The sequence below is a fragment of the Onychomys torridus genome, unplaced genomic scaffold, assembly GCF_903995425.1.
Source record: "Onychomys torridus unplaced genomic scaffold, mOncTor1.1, whole genome shotgun sequence".
Lineage (NCBI taxonomy): Eukaryota > Metazoa > Chordata > Mammalia > Rodentia > Cricetidae > Onychomys > Onychomys torridus.
This window is the reverse complement of record NW_023411322.1, coordinates 1-16,013: the sequence shown is the minus strand read 5'-3', so window position 1 is coordinate 16,013 and position 16,013 is coordinate 1. Positions and strand designations below refer to the sequence as shown.

The window sequence follows — 16,013 nt, the reverse complement described above, 5'->3', positions numbered from 1 at the left end:
GGGGAAATGTATTTTACCACAGCTTCAAAAATCTACTACTTTATTCTTCTCTCATACAATACATCCTGATCACAGCCTCCCCTCCCCCCATTCTCCCAGTACCCCCATACTTTCCCTCTCCCACAGATCCACTGTCCTCACTTCCCTTCAGGAAAGAGCAGGCTTCCCAGTGATATCAACCAAACACGCATAACAAGATGCAAGAAGACTAGGCACAAACTCTCATTTCAAGGCTGGAAGCAACCCAGTAGGAGGAAAGGTTCCCACAAGCAGGCAAAAATAATCAAAGACACCCCGTCTCCCACTGTTAGGACTCCACAAAAACACCAAGCTAAACAACCATAGCATGTCAGCTGAAGACCTGGAGCAGACCCATGCAGGCTCTGTTATTGCCGCTTCAGACTCTGGGAGCCCCTTTGAGCCCTGGTTAGTTGATTCTGTGGGCTGTGTTCTCCTGTGTCCTCGACCCCTCTGGCTCTGACAATCCTTCCTCTCCCTCTTCTGCAGGGTCCCAGGAGCTCTGCCTAATGTCTCTACATGTGCTCCCATCAGCTGCTGGAGAGAGCTCTCTGATGACACTTGGGCTATGACACTGGTCCTGTGAGTATACAGACTGTCATTAGGAATCAGCTCACTGACTTTTTTTTTTTAATCAGTTGTGTTTTTTCTACCCTAGGTCTGTGAGCCATGTAGCTTCCAGTTCCTGCCCATCCAGGCAGTGTTGGGCGTGGTCTCCCTCCTGTGGTTTGGCCTCAAGTTAGACCAGTCATTGGTTGGCCACACCCACCAACTCTGAGCCACCATTGGCCCGCTGCGTCTTGCCAGCAGGACAGGCTGTGGGTCAAAGGTTTGTGGCTGGATTGGTGTCCCAGTCCCACCACTGGAGCCTTGTCTGGTTACACAAGATGGCGGGTTCAGGCTGCACATTCTCCATTACTGGGAGTCCTTTCTAGGGTCACCCTCATAGGTTCCAGGAAGTTTCCACTGAACTAGGTTTCCACTCTGCCACTTAAATGCCCACTTATTCCAGCCGTCTCTCTAGTACTCTCTCCCTTCACCCCTCCCTCCCACCTTCCCCACCCCTCCGTTCCCATCCCTTCCTGTCCCAAATTCCACCGACAAAATCTAGTCCATTTTCCCTTCCCAGGGAGATCCATGCCTCGCTCCTAGACTCCTCCTTGTTACTTAGCTCTCTGGGTCTGTGGGATTGTAGTGGGATTATCCTTTATTTAACAGCTAATATCCACTCATAAGTGAGTACATGTCATGTTTTGTCTTTCTGGGTCTGGGTTTTCTTGCTTAGGATGATTTTTTTTTAGTTCTATCATTTGCCTGCAAATTTCATGATGTCATGTTTTTTAACATCTGAGTTATAATTTGAAAATACACCACATATGCCTTATCCCTTCTTGGGTTGAGGGATATCTAGGTTGTTTCCCATTTCTGGTTATTAGAAATAAAGCTACTATAAACATAGTTTACCAAGTCTTACATTTTTCTAAATCCAAAACTTGTCTGTTAAAAATAATAGTGAGACAGTGAACAGCTTTGGGAGGCACCAGGCTGTGGGACCCGGACCTGTCCTTAGTGCATCAGCTGGCTGTTTGGAACCTTGGGGCTTAAGCAGGGACACTTTGCTCAGCCTGGAAGGAGGGCACTGGACCTGCCTGTACTGAATCCACCAGGTTTAAATGAATCCCCAGGGCCCTGGAGGGGATGGGAATGGAGGGGAGGGGGTGGGGGAAGGTAGGGTAGGGCGGGATGGGGGAGGACAGGGGAACCCCATGGCTGATGTGTAAAATTAAAACACAAATATAATAATAATAATAATAATAATAATTAATAATAATAATAAACACTATTTTTTAAAAAAGAAAAGAAAAGAAAAGAAAATTCAAAGGAGAAGCATGGTCCTGTCCGGCACCATGAACAGATGGAGCAGGACAAGGACGCCCTTACACATGCTGGGGCGGTCTGCCCCAGGCTCTGGAAGATAAAAGCATAGGCCTGACCAGTGCCTTGCAGTGCTGGGCATTTGGGCATTATTATGGTGAGCAAATGTATGGAGTGGTGTGGGGGGTGGAGAGAGAGAGAGAGAGAGAGAGAGAGAGAGAGAGAGAGAGAATATGAGAATGATTCATTTCCTGTGGACAGAAGTGTATCTGAAGAGGTAAATGTGGTGAGGGGTAGGCTGAGGTGGGGTGACTTGATTGCCATTCAGAGCCATAGTGTTGTCTGGGCCTGACTGTGCCTGAGACCCATGTCTTGGTTCATGGTCCTGTTGCAGTCATGGTCTGTGCTGATGTCCATGGCTCCTGATACCACTGAAAGCCCAGAGGATAGCACTGTGCAGAGTTGGCCCCACCCCTCACTGGCTGAAACACTCAGGAGAAAGGATCCTACACCTCATCTGGGCAGCACAATAGAACGGAATCCTTTGCAGGGGCAAGGGTGAGCTGGCCCTGAGGGCATAGGAATGGGTGGGTGAGCGGGTTGCACCTCTCTCCTCTGCCATGTGGTGGCAGGGGTTAGGGAAAGTTGCCTTCCTTCCCTCATGCCTCAAACACCTGCAGCAGGCTGGGGAGCTGGCCCAACCTCTCACCAGCTGCAGCATTGGCGAGAAATGGGCCCTGCACCCTCCTGGGCAGCACAGTAGAGTTGACCCTGTGGACAGGGGCATGGGTGACCTAGCCCCTGAGGGCATGAGAGTGGGATAGCTGGTACTGGGTCCTTTGGTCTGGGGTGTGGTGGTGGGGGCAAAGGAAAGATGTCTTCCTCCCTCGCCCCTACCACCTCCAACTGGAGAGGGAGCTGACCCTCTGTTTACCAGTTGCAGACACTTGGGAAAGTGTCCCCGTACCTCATCTGGGCAGCACAGTGGAGCTGACCCTGTTGACAGGGAGTTGGGGGCTGGGTGTGAGCAGGGCCAGAGAACATGAGCATTAGGAGATCTGGCCCACCCCCTTATCTGTCTTTTGGTGGCATGGCAGGAGAGAGATGCCCTTGACATCTGTGGCAGGTGAGAGAGCTGGCCCTGGGGTCATAAGAGACATAGGGCTGTCCCTGCCCCTAACCAGCTGTACCCTTGGGAGAGTAGCCTCTGCACCTCGCCTGGACAGCACGGTAGAGCTGATCTTAATACCAGGGATGCAGGGAAATGGCCCAGAGAATGCAAGCTTGGGATATCTACCCCTGCCGCTAGTCTGCCATACGTGGTGTGGGTTGGGGAGAGATGACCTTTCTCCTCCTTTGCCCTTAGCTGCCTGTGAGCACTTGCAAGTAAAGATATTTGGATAAAAGGGTAAAATGTCTGACTCTGTGTCACATTACAGCTTCCATAATGAGACTTTTCTTTCTTTCCTTCCTTCCTTCCTTCCTTCCCTCCTTCCTCCCTCCCTCCCTCCCTTCCTTCCTTTTCCTTGCTTCCTTCCTTGCTTCCTTCCTTCCTTTTCCTTCCTTCCTTCCTTCCTTTCGTTCTTTCTGTCTTTCTGTCTTTCTATCTTGCTTTCTCTTTTCTCTTAAATTTTGTTTTAGTTCATTTTGAGGGGAGGTCACAAGGGGCAGAGGTTGAATACAAGGGACGGGGAGATGAAGGGGATCGAGATGCATGAGGTGAAAGATACAAAGAGTAAATAAAAAGTGAAAAAAACTAGAAAAAGAACATTATAGATGCTTCAGAGACAGTTCTGGTTTGGCAAATGAGAAAGTTATGCTAAAGAAGTGTTACTGCTGGGGTTATATCCAGGTGTGACTCCTGTTTCTTCTTTGTTATAAATCAGGTCTTACTCTCCAAAGGGAGAGAAAATACTCAAACTGTCAAGGGTTCTGAGAATGTGATTTTCATCCCTGCGTTTCCCCTGAAGCCTAAGATGAGTCATGACATTTTAAATACTGTAAGATCATTGCCCATTCCCACCTGGCCTTGAGGATAGTAGACATAGTGTGGGTGGTCTGGCTGGGTCCTCCATGAGCAACTGTTAATGATGTCAACCCTTGTTTCTGAAACCCTTTGCCTTGTCTAATGGGGTGGTAAAGTGCCACAGATCCTCGAGCTCAGTCAATCCATGGGAAGGAATAGGTCTGAGCTCCGCCCAGCCTGACAAATGAGTGTCCCTGGGTACTCTAGCTATACCACAGGTAGCAGAGTCTGGAGGAAATGGTTCTCTGTGGAGTGAGAAGTCAACATAGAAACACAGCAGAGGACTTGCTCTCTGACACCTTGAGAGAAAAGGTCAGGATAAAGAGAAGTCAGGGAGTCGAGGGGAGCCAGCTGGCTGATACATCAGAGGCTAAGTGTGTCCAGGGATCCTCCTTGGCTTGACTGAAGCCATCTTGAGTCACAACCATCAGGAATGTCAGGAATAACCCTGACCTGCTTCCCCTGTATAGTTCCTGCAATTTCAGTGGCTTCTGGGCCTTTAAAACTGTACCCCAGTGCTGTGAACATTAGAAATGTCTGGCATCCCTGCTGTCAGCTGAGACAAGAGCAGGCACATTCCAACTCTGATAAATGTCACCTTTTTCCTCCCTCTGGACTGAGTGGCAGGGCCATCAGGCTTCCCGGTTGCCCTTGTCCCTGATATGGTCCATGGCTCCCTATTGAAAAAATACAGGTGAAACTTTGCATTCTCTCCTCCTCCCACAATATGGCAGCCTCACCACAAAAGTCAAAGAAGAAGGAGGAGGAGGAGGAGGAGGAGGAGGAGGAGGAGGAGGAGGAGGAGGAGGAGAAGGAGGAGGAGAAGAAGGAGAAGAAGAAGGAGGAGGAGGAGGAGAAGAAGGAGAAGAAGGAGAAGAAGAAGAAGAAGGAGGAGGAGAAGGAGGAGGAGGAGGAGGAGGAGGAGGAGGAGGAGGAGGGAGAAGAAGAAGAAGAAGAAGAAGAAGAAGAAGAAGAAGAAGAAGAAGAAGAAGAAGAAGAAGAAGAAGAAAAGGAGTAAGGCCATGTCCCTAACAGACGTTCTGGCTGAGGATGAGGGGAGGTGAGCTGGTGAAGGAAGCACCTTTGACCCCAAACCAGTCAACTGGACTAATGAAACAGATGCTCTGGCAGGATGTGCCCATACACTAGTTAGTAATGACAAGGATGTGCATCAGGCCCCTCTGATTGGCCGTTCCACCCTGTTCACTGCTCCATGCACTGCTAGGGAACCCAATGTCTGCTGGAGTAGTCTTCCAATCTGTTACGCTCTACTGTTTCCCCAAGGAATCTGCCCTATGATGATGGGACAGACAACCTCCTCAGGAATTCTACAGAGGACTAAACATCCGTGCAGCACACTTACCTCATGAACCCAGCAATCCAGAAGGGTTGAAAGGCTTTGGATGTGCTGACTTGGAGGACCTGGATTTCCTGCTCAGTGTCCTCAATCTCAGAGAGGAGTCTCTAGGTAACAGGAGGCCTAGGGGTTGGGGTAGGGCGGGGGGAGGTTTGCTGATCAAGCATAGTATAAAGACAGGATGACGGTTCTTTCAATCAAGGTAGAAATCAAGATTATGACAAAACAGACACAGACTGGGGAACCCAGACCAGCACAGACAACTTTGATTGTCATCCATCTAGGAGAGGCAATGCTCACGTTGGAGACAAGTATCATGATGATTAAGAGTAAGACCAGCACTAAGGATGGCATTGGTACTGGGATGCGAACTGCGTACTAGGATCAGCATCAGGGCACTAGGACGGGCATTGGGTACTAGGATGGGCATGGGCACTAGATGGCATTGGGTACTAGGATGGGCATTGGGTACTAGGATGGGCATTGGGCACTAGGATGGCATTGGGTACTAGGATGGGCATTGGGTACTAGGATGGGCATTGGGTACTAGATGGGCATTGGGTACTAGGATGGGCATTGGCACTAGGATGGGCATTGGGTACTAGAATGGGCATTGGGTACTAGGATGGGCATTGGTAACTAGGATGGCATTGGGCACTAGGATGGGCATTGGGGTACTAGAATGGGCATGGGTACTAGGATGGGCATTGGGTACTAGGATGGGCATTGGGTACTAGGATGGGCATTGGGTACTAGGATGGGCATTCAGTACTAGGATGGGCATTGGGTACGAGAATGGGCATTCAGTACTAGGATGGGCATTGGGTACGAGAATGGGCATTGGGATACTAGAATGGGCATTGGGTACTAGGATGGGCATTGGGTACTAGAATGGGCATTGGGTACTAGGATGGGCATTGGGTACGAGAATGGGCATTGGGTACTAGAATGGGCATTGGATACTAGAATGGGCATTGGGATACTAGAATGGGCATTGGGATACTAGCATTGGCATCAGGGTACTAGGATGGGCATTAGCCAGAGTATGCATGACAATGGGGCTGAGATTGACAGATTCCAGAGGCTGCAGAGTCCATGACTGAGGCTGCGACTCCTTGACAGGCAGAAGAAGAACATTTGGTAGTGGAATCTGTAGGGTGATAACTACAGAGTAGTCAGGGGCCACCATGAGACCAGGAAGAGAGACGGGATGACAGGGTATGGAGCCCCAGAGGTGATCTCTCTCTCAGAATAATTATCTATGTGATGATAGAGGACTCCCCACATGACCCAACCCGAGTCAAAAGCCTCAGAGTACTCCTGAGGAAGAAGGCTCCTCGTTGAGCACTTCCCGGTCCGGCTGAGTGGATTCTGTGGAGGAGCAAAGACAGTTGACACAGCTGCTGGAGAAGGAAACGGAAGAGCAGCAACAGAGAGGGCAAGAACAACTGCAGCCTCAGCTGGGTGAGCCAGAACTGCACCACAGGTCCAGAGGAGGAGGGGAGAAGAGGAAAGGGGAGCGGGCATGTAAGTGGGGGAACTCTAAGGCATTTCATCTCATACACCAGAAGCCATGGCCTGAGGAATCACTGCTTTTCTCAAGGGAGCCATCCCCGACATCATTGATTCCTGCTCCACCTTTTCCTACTGCCCTCCCCTCTGGAGTTCAGAGCATCTCAGCTGATGGACTGGGGTGGTGAACAGGGGTGTGTAAATAGGGGGATTTGAGCTGCAGTCCTTCAGCCTTGGCTTGGGTGTTTTCAGGTGTCCATTGTAAAAGGACTCCAGACCTTAGCACAACTGACTCCATGATGGAAGCCCCACCATTCAGGTCATGAAATTCAGCATGTAGACAGCACCCCCTGACAAAATGGAAACAAAGACTTAATCCAACAAAGTCTCTAGTTCTCAGAAAGTCTCTAAATGCACTAAATTCTCTTTATTTACTTCTGTGGTTTTGCTCCTGGTTAACTGTTCTAACTGAAGTATGTCAACCCAGGATATGGTTTTTGTGCTTAAAAGCTCACCCTGAGAAAGTCTCAGGGCTACACTGGGATACTGAACACCCAGTGTAGTCACTGGATGACCCTAAAGACTTCTTATTGGCATAAACCCAGGTCTGAGTAGTCCTCTCTGGTGGCTATCCCACAACACTGTAAGTTTCCTTTACTGGAATCACACACCAGTGCTCTGCTCTATCATGTGACCTAGATGGTGTGTGGTTTTCTGCTTAGGAGAGTTGGTTTCTTGACTTTCTTCAAAAGTAGAGAATAATGGGAAGAGCAGTTGAAGGACTTGGTTTCCCTGGCAACACTGTAGCTTGACCTGTGTGCTTTGATGTGCACTGCTGTAGGCACCAGCTCCAAAGATGGCAGGTGTTCCTGTTGCAGGAAGTCAGGGTACCTGCAGGAAAATGATTCCCTGGTCTCCTGTGTGAGCCCTAAGCCTGCTGTGCAGGAGCGATGGTTTAGTGTGCTGCTGCAGTGGGCATAGCAAACCACTTATCCAGTGGACTTGATGGCCAGTAGCTAGAGAGTGGGCTTTTAGAGAGATACCCGTGGTTGAATGCGGTCATGGACAATGAAAGGCAGTTTGCCCTCTTTGTCTATTTTTCTTCAGATAATTGCATCCAAGAGAAAGTGGTTCTATCCCTCTCTCCCACTTTGCTCCTCTGTTAAAATAAAACAAGGGTTGATTGAAGCTCCTGAACATATGTGAAACTTGTACAAAGGTGTCTTCTGTGAAAATGACTCACAATCTGTAGACATTATTTAGGAGATGCCTTGAGTTGGAAAATCCCATCCTTGGGGTTGAGAGATTTTTGGCTTTCTCCAAATAAATTTACTCTTTAAAGATAAAAACAAAGATTACAACAGGGTCATGCTGACACTGTCATCCATTTGGTCACATGTCACCATCTCTTGTGCTGTTGGTTGTTTCTTATTACAGTTTTCCCCAAAGGTCAGCAATATTTATTTAACCAAATTTATAGACAACAAGTAAGCAGAGTCAGTGGATTTGAAATCTCTCTCTCCCACCTCCCCCTCCTCAGTTGAGAGTTACCAAGGATCACAGGCTGAGTCTCATGATTCCAAACTAGCTGATATATCCATGCCACAACTTGTTTGACCTCTTACTTAAATATGGGTTCCTCTCTCTTCCCAAGTCAACTACTGACCCATCCTGACACACGGAGAATAGTTTTAATTTCATTGGTCCATCCTGTCACCTTGTCCCCTTTACAGGCTGGCTGCTTGTCAAGAGCTCTACTCACTGTGCAGTCACCACCACCATGCTCTGCATCATCCTCAGCATCTCCATCATCATATGGGAGCTGCCTGATGGACAAAGGGGGAGCTGGTACAGCTGATGCTGGACAGAAAGGACTGTGGCTCACAGCACATCGTCCTGTGGGGAGGTAGGCTGTGGAGCCTCCTTCTCCAGCCCTTCTGTTTCCTTGGCTTCTCATCACCAGCACAGCCCTCTCTGTTCATACCCACAAACCACCGTGTGGTTTTAGACCCATCCCCATATTCTCTAGTCCTCTCTGGTCCCTCGGTTCAGGCTGCTGTCACATCTTTCTTTGACACTCAGTCCGTCCATATTAACTATACAGTGAGACACAGAACTACACACTGCTCAACACTTGGTTCTGTGGACTCAATCCCACACTCTCTGCTTTCCAACCTTCACTTCTGGTGCTGTGATAAATACCTGACAGAAGCCAGGGAGAAGAGAAAGCTTTCATTCGGCTTACAGTCCCAGGCTGTCTGTAGTCCATCACTGTGAGGAAGTCAAGGCAGGAACTCAAAGCAGATACCTCAGTGCATCCACGGTCCAGAGTAATGAGAAATGAATTTACGCATGCTTATTGGTGCTCAGCCTGCTTTCCCTTAGACAGTTCAGAACCCATACTCAGTGAATAGTGCCCCCCCCCCATGGTGGAGGAATTTACCCACCTCATTTAGAATCATGCAGAAAAATCTTTCCCAGACATGTCCACAGGACAGCTCAAGCTAGATAATCCCTCACTGAAACTCTCTTCTGACATGATTCTAGATGGTGTCAAGATGACAGTTAAAACTAACTACCTCAATCCTCTTCTAACAAGATGTCTTAGTGCCTCAAATCTGTCCAGATCATCTCCATTGACCTCCATGTAGCTGGGGGAGGCTGTCACAGGCACCTAGAGGGTCTTGTGGATCTGGTCAATCTCTCTCAACTTCTCCTCCAGCTCCTGAGCCAGGGCCCGCAGATCTTCAGCCGACTCTGATTTTGCTCCCTCATATAAATGCATTGAGTCCCTTACAAGGCAATGCACATCCAGTGCAAGGAAGGCACCCGCAACAGCGGCACCTCTGATTCTGCCTTTTTTAGTCATTGCCAGAGCAGTGCCCTCAAAGACATTCTGCATCTGGTTAGCTCGTTGGGCAGGGATTCTTCTAGTCATCATAAGGAGCTTGGCATTTGCCACTAAGTTAGGGTTGGCTCTGGCTGCCCTAATGGCATGAATGCTTTGTCCTAAAGTTTTCAAATTTTTGCAGACACCATAGGAGCTTTTAGAAAGTTTGAATGCAATCTCTCCCAGGACAAGAAGCGTCTTCATAACGTCCATGGTGTCTGACATCAGGCGCCTGGCTTCAGCCTCATCTGCCCACTTGCTTGATTCCTCCACAACTACAGTGGCGGCACCAGTCACAGTAGCCACTGCCCCCAGCCCCAGCCCAGTGGCTGAGAGCAGCAGACTGCCGCCTGCTGTCACAGGAGCCAGAGCTATACCCAGGATGCCCAGGACTCCAGAGGCAGTGCTGGTGGAGTTGGTCACCAGGTTGGAGATGGTACAGGCTCTGTGCACCTGGTCAAGGTGGTCAGCCAGAGCTCGGAGCTTCCTGATGTTTCCCTCCAGCTTCCTTTTCAACTCAGGAAAAGCTTCCAGAAACCTCTTCCTGTCTTGCGGCTCTTGTTGAAGCTGCTCTTTGTCCCCCAGGGCTGGGAGCCCTAGGAGCAGCTTACACAGTGCAGCTTCCTCATCCCTGTAACAGAAGAGGTCAGCGCATCAGAAAGAAGGCTTGTTTCACTGTAGGATGACCTATCGCCTTCACATCACAGACTTGTGTTATAGATACAATGGGAAGGTATTTTACAAATGCAGGACTCTGCACTCCACAAGGAACACTGATGATCACAGACACTCCACGGTTCTTAGTCCATAGGTGTCAGTGTGTGAAGTCATGTGAAGACACACTTTAGCGACATGGCCATGACAAAGAAGCCTTCATCCAAGGCCTGCACCCTCACTTCCAAATATTTGCCCAATGGGAATTCTGTAGATGAGCACAGGTTTGTGGGGTCAGAGCAAAACTGGGGGCATTCTGGGGTCTAGGGGAGATGACCTGGACAATCCAGCCTCTGCCACCAACACCTTCCAGGCGTCATCTTTGGCCAACAGGAGCTGCAGGTCTCTTCTGCTTGCTGAGTCCTGCAGATACTCAGTGGCTTCCTGGATGAAGTGTCTCCTCCTCAATACTTGGGAAGAAACAGAATGAGATCAGAGGACAGCATGGCCGAGTTTAAATTGCAAAGTGTGTGTGGCATTTAGCAGACAAGGTATTTAGCATCTGCCACTGGGTACCTGATGGAGTCAGCAGTGCTAGGGAATGAGTTGTGATCTTCGTTTCATGTATAAAAGGCGGTATGGCAGCAACCAGTTTTAGAGATGAGCCTCTAGGAAAGTGAGGTAACAACAGAGTAGGTGATGTCACAAATATACATCCCAATCTATGAAAGCATGGTGCTGATAACAAAAAAGAATAGGCACCATATATATAATGTCATATCTGTTTATCTGTCTCTATCTATCTATCTATCTACCTCTCTGTATCTATCTATCTGTCTATCTATCTATCTATCTATCTATCTATCTATCTATCTCAGTGATTCTCAACCTTCCTAATGCTGTGACCCTTAATATAGTCCCTCATGTTGAAGTGACCCTCAACCATAAAATTATTTTCATTGCTACTTCCTAACTGTACTTTTGCTACTGTTATGGTTCATAATGTAAATATCTGTGTTTCCTGATGGTCTTAGTTGACCCTGGTGAAAGTGTTGTTCAACCTCCAAAGTGGTTGAAGCCCACAGATTGAGAACCGCTGATCTATCTACTTACCTATCATCACTGATCTCTGTGTCTGTGTGTCCTTCCTCCACCTGGTCCCTTCCCGCCTCTCTGTCTCCATGCACACAGGAGAGGCTGTGTGCAGACTCTCAGTTAGCAGGCTGCTGCTACAGACCAGGAAGAGTGCTCTCACCAACCAACCTGATTCCTTCACTGTGAACTTTAGCTTTCAGAACTGAGAAAATAGAGGTCCTTGGTTGAAGCCCTCAGCCTGAGGGATCAGGGTATGGCAGCTGAGAAGACTCATACTCCAGGGAGGTGTCATGGCGCTGTGCAATGAAAGGAAATGTCTTCTGCTCTGAACAGTTGAAGCCGCAGAAAGTGACAGCTTTGCAAAGTGACTTCCATCTGCCTTAAGGCTCTTAGATGTTAACACTGGCACCAGAGCCCCTGAATGGGACTTTCATCTCCTCCTCACAGTGTGGTGACATTAGTTTGTTGGATAAAGGCAGCGTGTCAAAGAAAACAGAATTCACAATGCAGAACTATTTACTTGTAGGAAAAGAAAGGCTAGTTGTGGCAGTTTGAATGAGATGGTCGCCATAGGCTGATATATTGGAATGCCTGGCCCCCTCTTGGTGGATCTTTCTGGGAACTGTGGCCTTGTTGGAGAAGGCATGTCACTGGGGATGGACTTTTAGTTGTCAAAAGCCCACACCATTCCCAGTTAGTGTTCCCCTCCTCTCTCCCTCTGTCTCCTCCTCCTCCTCTCTGCCTCCTGCCTATGGATCAGATGGAAGCTCTCAGCTATTGTTCCAGTCTGTTCCTGCCCGCTGCCATGATGGTCATGAGCTCATCCTCTGAAACTGTAAGCCCCCATTAAACACTTTCTCCTACAAGTTGCTTTCATCTTGGTATCTTAGCACAGCAATGGAAAAGTAACTAAAACAGCAGTTGTCACTAGGGAGTGGACTATTTCTGTGACAGGCCTGACCATGATGTTTCTTGGTGCATGTGGAAGACTTTGGGGCTCAGGACTGGGAAAGTGGTTGAACAGAATAAGTGGGGGGGGGTAAGGGGTCTTCCTAGTAGGAGCTTGGAAGACAACCGTGCTGAGAGCATGGGGTCCATGGAGGTCCAGCTCAAGATGTTTCAGAGGGGAATGATTTTAGCAACCAGGCTAGAAACCATTTTATGGTATTTTGACAAAGAATCTGTCTGCTTTCTGCCATTGTTCTATGAATCCACCTGAGGCCAAATTGAAGTTTTGGATTAATTTTATTGGCAGAGGAGACTTCAAGACAGACTGGTGTTGACTCTGTCATTTGGATATTATACATATTTACAACTAAAAACTGCCAGTGAGCACTGTTTCTCTATGGCCTCTGAATCAGCTCCTGCTGTGGCTCCTTACCTCCTTGAGTTTCTGACATGAAGGCCTTTGTTGATGAACTATGGAGTACAAATGCAAGTGAAAGAAAGCCCTTCCTCCGAGGTTGCTTTGGTCACAGTGTTTGATTATAGCAACAGGAACACTTGCTCATATACTCACTGTAGTGAGATGTTATAGGAGATGAAGGGCTTATTCACAGGAGCAGCCAAGCATGTGAAACCTCAGGTGATCAAGGTCACAGACAATAGTTTTCCTGTGTGGTGGGGAGTTTGGAGTGTCCTCAGACTTTGGGAGTTGTCACTAGGCCACATGACATGCTGTGCTCCACTTTTTCAGGCTGGAGGGAGGAAGGGATCCCTGAGCATGTCCACAAGACAGAGCCAAAAGAGGACTCCTTATACACAGGTAGAGGGGATTCCTGTTACTCCATTTTGGGGACTGTTTTTCTATCCTGAACTCAACAAGCTCTCAGTGTGGAGATCCAAGGTTCTAGACCACACTCTGGAAACAACCAGAGAAGAGAAGTCCATACCTCCAGAGGCCATGAGGATTGGAGGGTCTCTGGTGCCAGGCGTGGGGTCCTTCTCAGGTCCTTCTCACAGCTATCTGTGAGTCCGGGCTAAAAGGAAGAGGACAGTAAAATGTGAGATGGAGTGGAGACAGCTTCAGTGGAGGCTGGTGTCTCATGGTTCTGTCTGGATAGCAAAGCAACTAAGGACAAAGAGTGACAGGCCCTGGCTCTCCTGAGTAAGGATCAGTCCCAGGCCTCCCCTCAATCTTCCCTCACACTAGCCAGAGCAGAGAACTCCTGTCCTGCCAGGTCCATGGAACAGGTGATCACCTGGAGACAGCCATGGGAAGGGACTTCTGTGTTCCACAAAGACGAAGAGAAATGTTCTGGCACCTGGGGTGGGAACTGTGTGTAGCAATGGTGATAGTCAAGATTAACTGAAGGACTATGGTGCATGGGTCTGGATTGTCATGCTAGGGCTCGTGACTCTGTGAAGAGAGGACGGAACCCTGAATCTGCACACTTGCACTGGTACTCTGTGTGATGACACCTTATTACGGTGCATCAAGAAGGTCTGGCCAGAAACCAAAGCTGGTGCCTGGGTCATCCTCTGACCTCCCCAACCTCTTACTGTGCACTACATAAACATCTATCTCTGTAAGTCCTATCTGCACAGTAAGCTTCTCTAGTCTCAAATGTACCGAGGCACCTTGCCTTGGAGAGAAAGGATGAGTGCTATTCTTTCCCGAGTACTGCTTTACATTGAAAGGAAAGGCCAGATTTCCTTCAACCTTCCCTTAAGCCCTCCTGCTAACCTCCCACACACAGAGCCTCTCATCACTGGCATCCTGTGGATGTGAGCCAGCAGGATGTGTAGGTGACCCCAGCCCTTTCCTTCCGAAGGCCAGCTGGAAGCCCAGGCTGGGCTTCTCCCTTTCCTTTCCTGCGTACAAGCTCTGCAGTGGGGCAAAGTGGAGGCTCTCTGCAAGTCTCCATTCCCAGTGGCTGTGGGAAGTCTTCTTAGAGCAAGAAGACAAGGAAAGCTCAGGACAGCATCAACCCGAGACTCTTCAATTAGCTCCCAAGTGTCCAATTCAAGCCCAGTCAGATTAAAACAACAACAATAATAATCTTAAAGTTTCTAGGACTTTCTGTGCTTTTACAGGCACAGACATAATCTCTTCCATCCCCACCTGTGGTCTGGCCCTTGACTTTGTGATGACCTGGCTCATAACGCTGAATATGTGGTTGTGCAACTTTGTCCTTCCATGCCCCACATGGCACCTTACTCCCACCCCCCAACACACAGGACAGCCTGTCTTCCTACTCCACCCCTCAACAGGCTGGGAAGAGCCTGGGGAGTCCCAGGGGAAGCAGGCATGCCACCCACCTGCTCATCCTGCCCCACAGAATCCTCAACAAGACTCAGATTCCCCAGGGCCTAGCACAGGTGCATGCTCAGAAACATGTTGTGTGTGTCACCACTCTTGGGTACCTTGCATCTCACCAGTCAATATTTGTCCCATCTGGTCTTGGTAGCATCACTGCCCTGGCAGACCTCTGGATACACAGGACACAAGAACCAGCAAGCCTGTCTTCCTCTACACTCTTCATTTCCTCCATCTCCAAAAGAGCAGGGACCCACAACAACCACTTTCCTCTGGGAGCCTGCTGGCTAGGTCTCAGGCAGACTGGCACTTCAGCAGAATCCCGAGGACCTTGGTGATCTCATCTAAGGGGTTCTACCTTGTCTGGTGTTACGGCAGAGAGGGAGAAAGCAACAACCAGAGCCGGCATGGCTGCAAGTCTAGTCTGTGTCCTGGGCTGATGTCTGACCTTGATCGTCTTTCTCTTCAAGGGTGGCTGGGAGGATAAGCAGGTAGGGGAGCTTAAGAGGTCCCCAACTTACCAAAAAAATCTTCCTGTGGTTGTGCTGGAATCTTGTCTTGCACATCAGCTCACTGGTTGCACATCAGCGTCCCAATAAGAAGCAGCTGACTGCTGGTTATACCGGGCAACTGAAAGTGAAAGTCTCACCTTCCTGAATAAAGCCCAGCCGACACAATAGGCACCGCTCTACAGCACCACCCACTCTAGTCCCACCCTCCTGGCTGACCCAAGGAAAGGAACAACCTAGCTCCACATCCCAAGTCCCTCTCCATCCCTGACACCTTGGTTTCGAGTTCTCTGTGCACTTCCGGAAGAAAGACCCGCCATCACAGATGATGGCATCATCTCTCCCATGACACTGCTCTCCCCACTTACTCTCTCCAGCAGAACATTTATCTCTCCTCTTCCTCCATCTCCACACAGCCCTCATCCTGGGGTCTGTTGACGCATATAGTGCAGTTGCGTTCACCAAGTCTGGCACCTGCATGTCTATCTACATGGGTTTCTTATGTCTCAAGCTGCTGTGATGCACCCTGGAAACACCATGCATTGCTTCCTCTCAGAGGGCCCCAGCATTTCCCGTAGCAGACTCCCCTACTCACACTACTTGGGGTCAAAGTCCACTGCCCGGCTGAATCTCTTGTGTCTAAGCTCACATGGCTGTTGAATAGTTCTCCCTTTTCTCAGAAGGCACTTGAAGCAAGGCTGACTTCCAGGGATCAGCTCACCATTACATCAAGATGGGCATCATCCCACAGGTATGTCCTTGGGGCTTGATGGCCATCTCAATCCAGCTTCTCAGAGAAGGACAGCAGGTGACACTTC

The 16,013-nt window shown here is 49.1% G+C and overlaps 1 protein-coding gene across 1 annotated transcript; it reads right to left on the bottom strand.

Moving 5' to 3' along the window:
* Window positions 1-8,727: 8,727 nt before the first annotated feature.
* Window positions 8,728-15,300, bottom strand: LOC118575097 (apolipoprotein L3-like). Its single transcript, XM_036175778.1, has 4 exons — window positions 15,208-15,300; window positions 13,320-13,406; window positions 10,670-10,802; window positions 8,728-10,309 (listed from the first exon to the last, which is right to left on the bottom strand). Exons 2-4 carry the CDS (start codon window positions 13,330-13,332, stop codon window positions 9,463-9,465), a joined length of 993 nt encoding a protein of 330 aa, XP_036031671.1. The 5' UTR covers window positions 13,333-13,406; window positions 15,208-15,300; the 3' UTR covers window positions 8,728-9,462.
* Window positions 15,301-16,013: the final 713 nt, after the last annotated feature.

Bases quoted from the DNA above. Each gene is read 5' to 3' on its own strand.
- LOC118575097 (XM_036175778.1), bottom strand. The intron at 10,310-10,669 runs GTCATCTCCCCT...CTTCTGTTACAG, and splicing joins GCAGAGGCTGGATTGTCCAG to GGATGAGGAAGCTGCACTGT.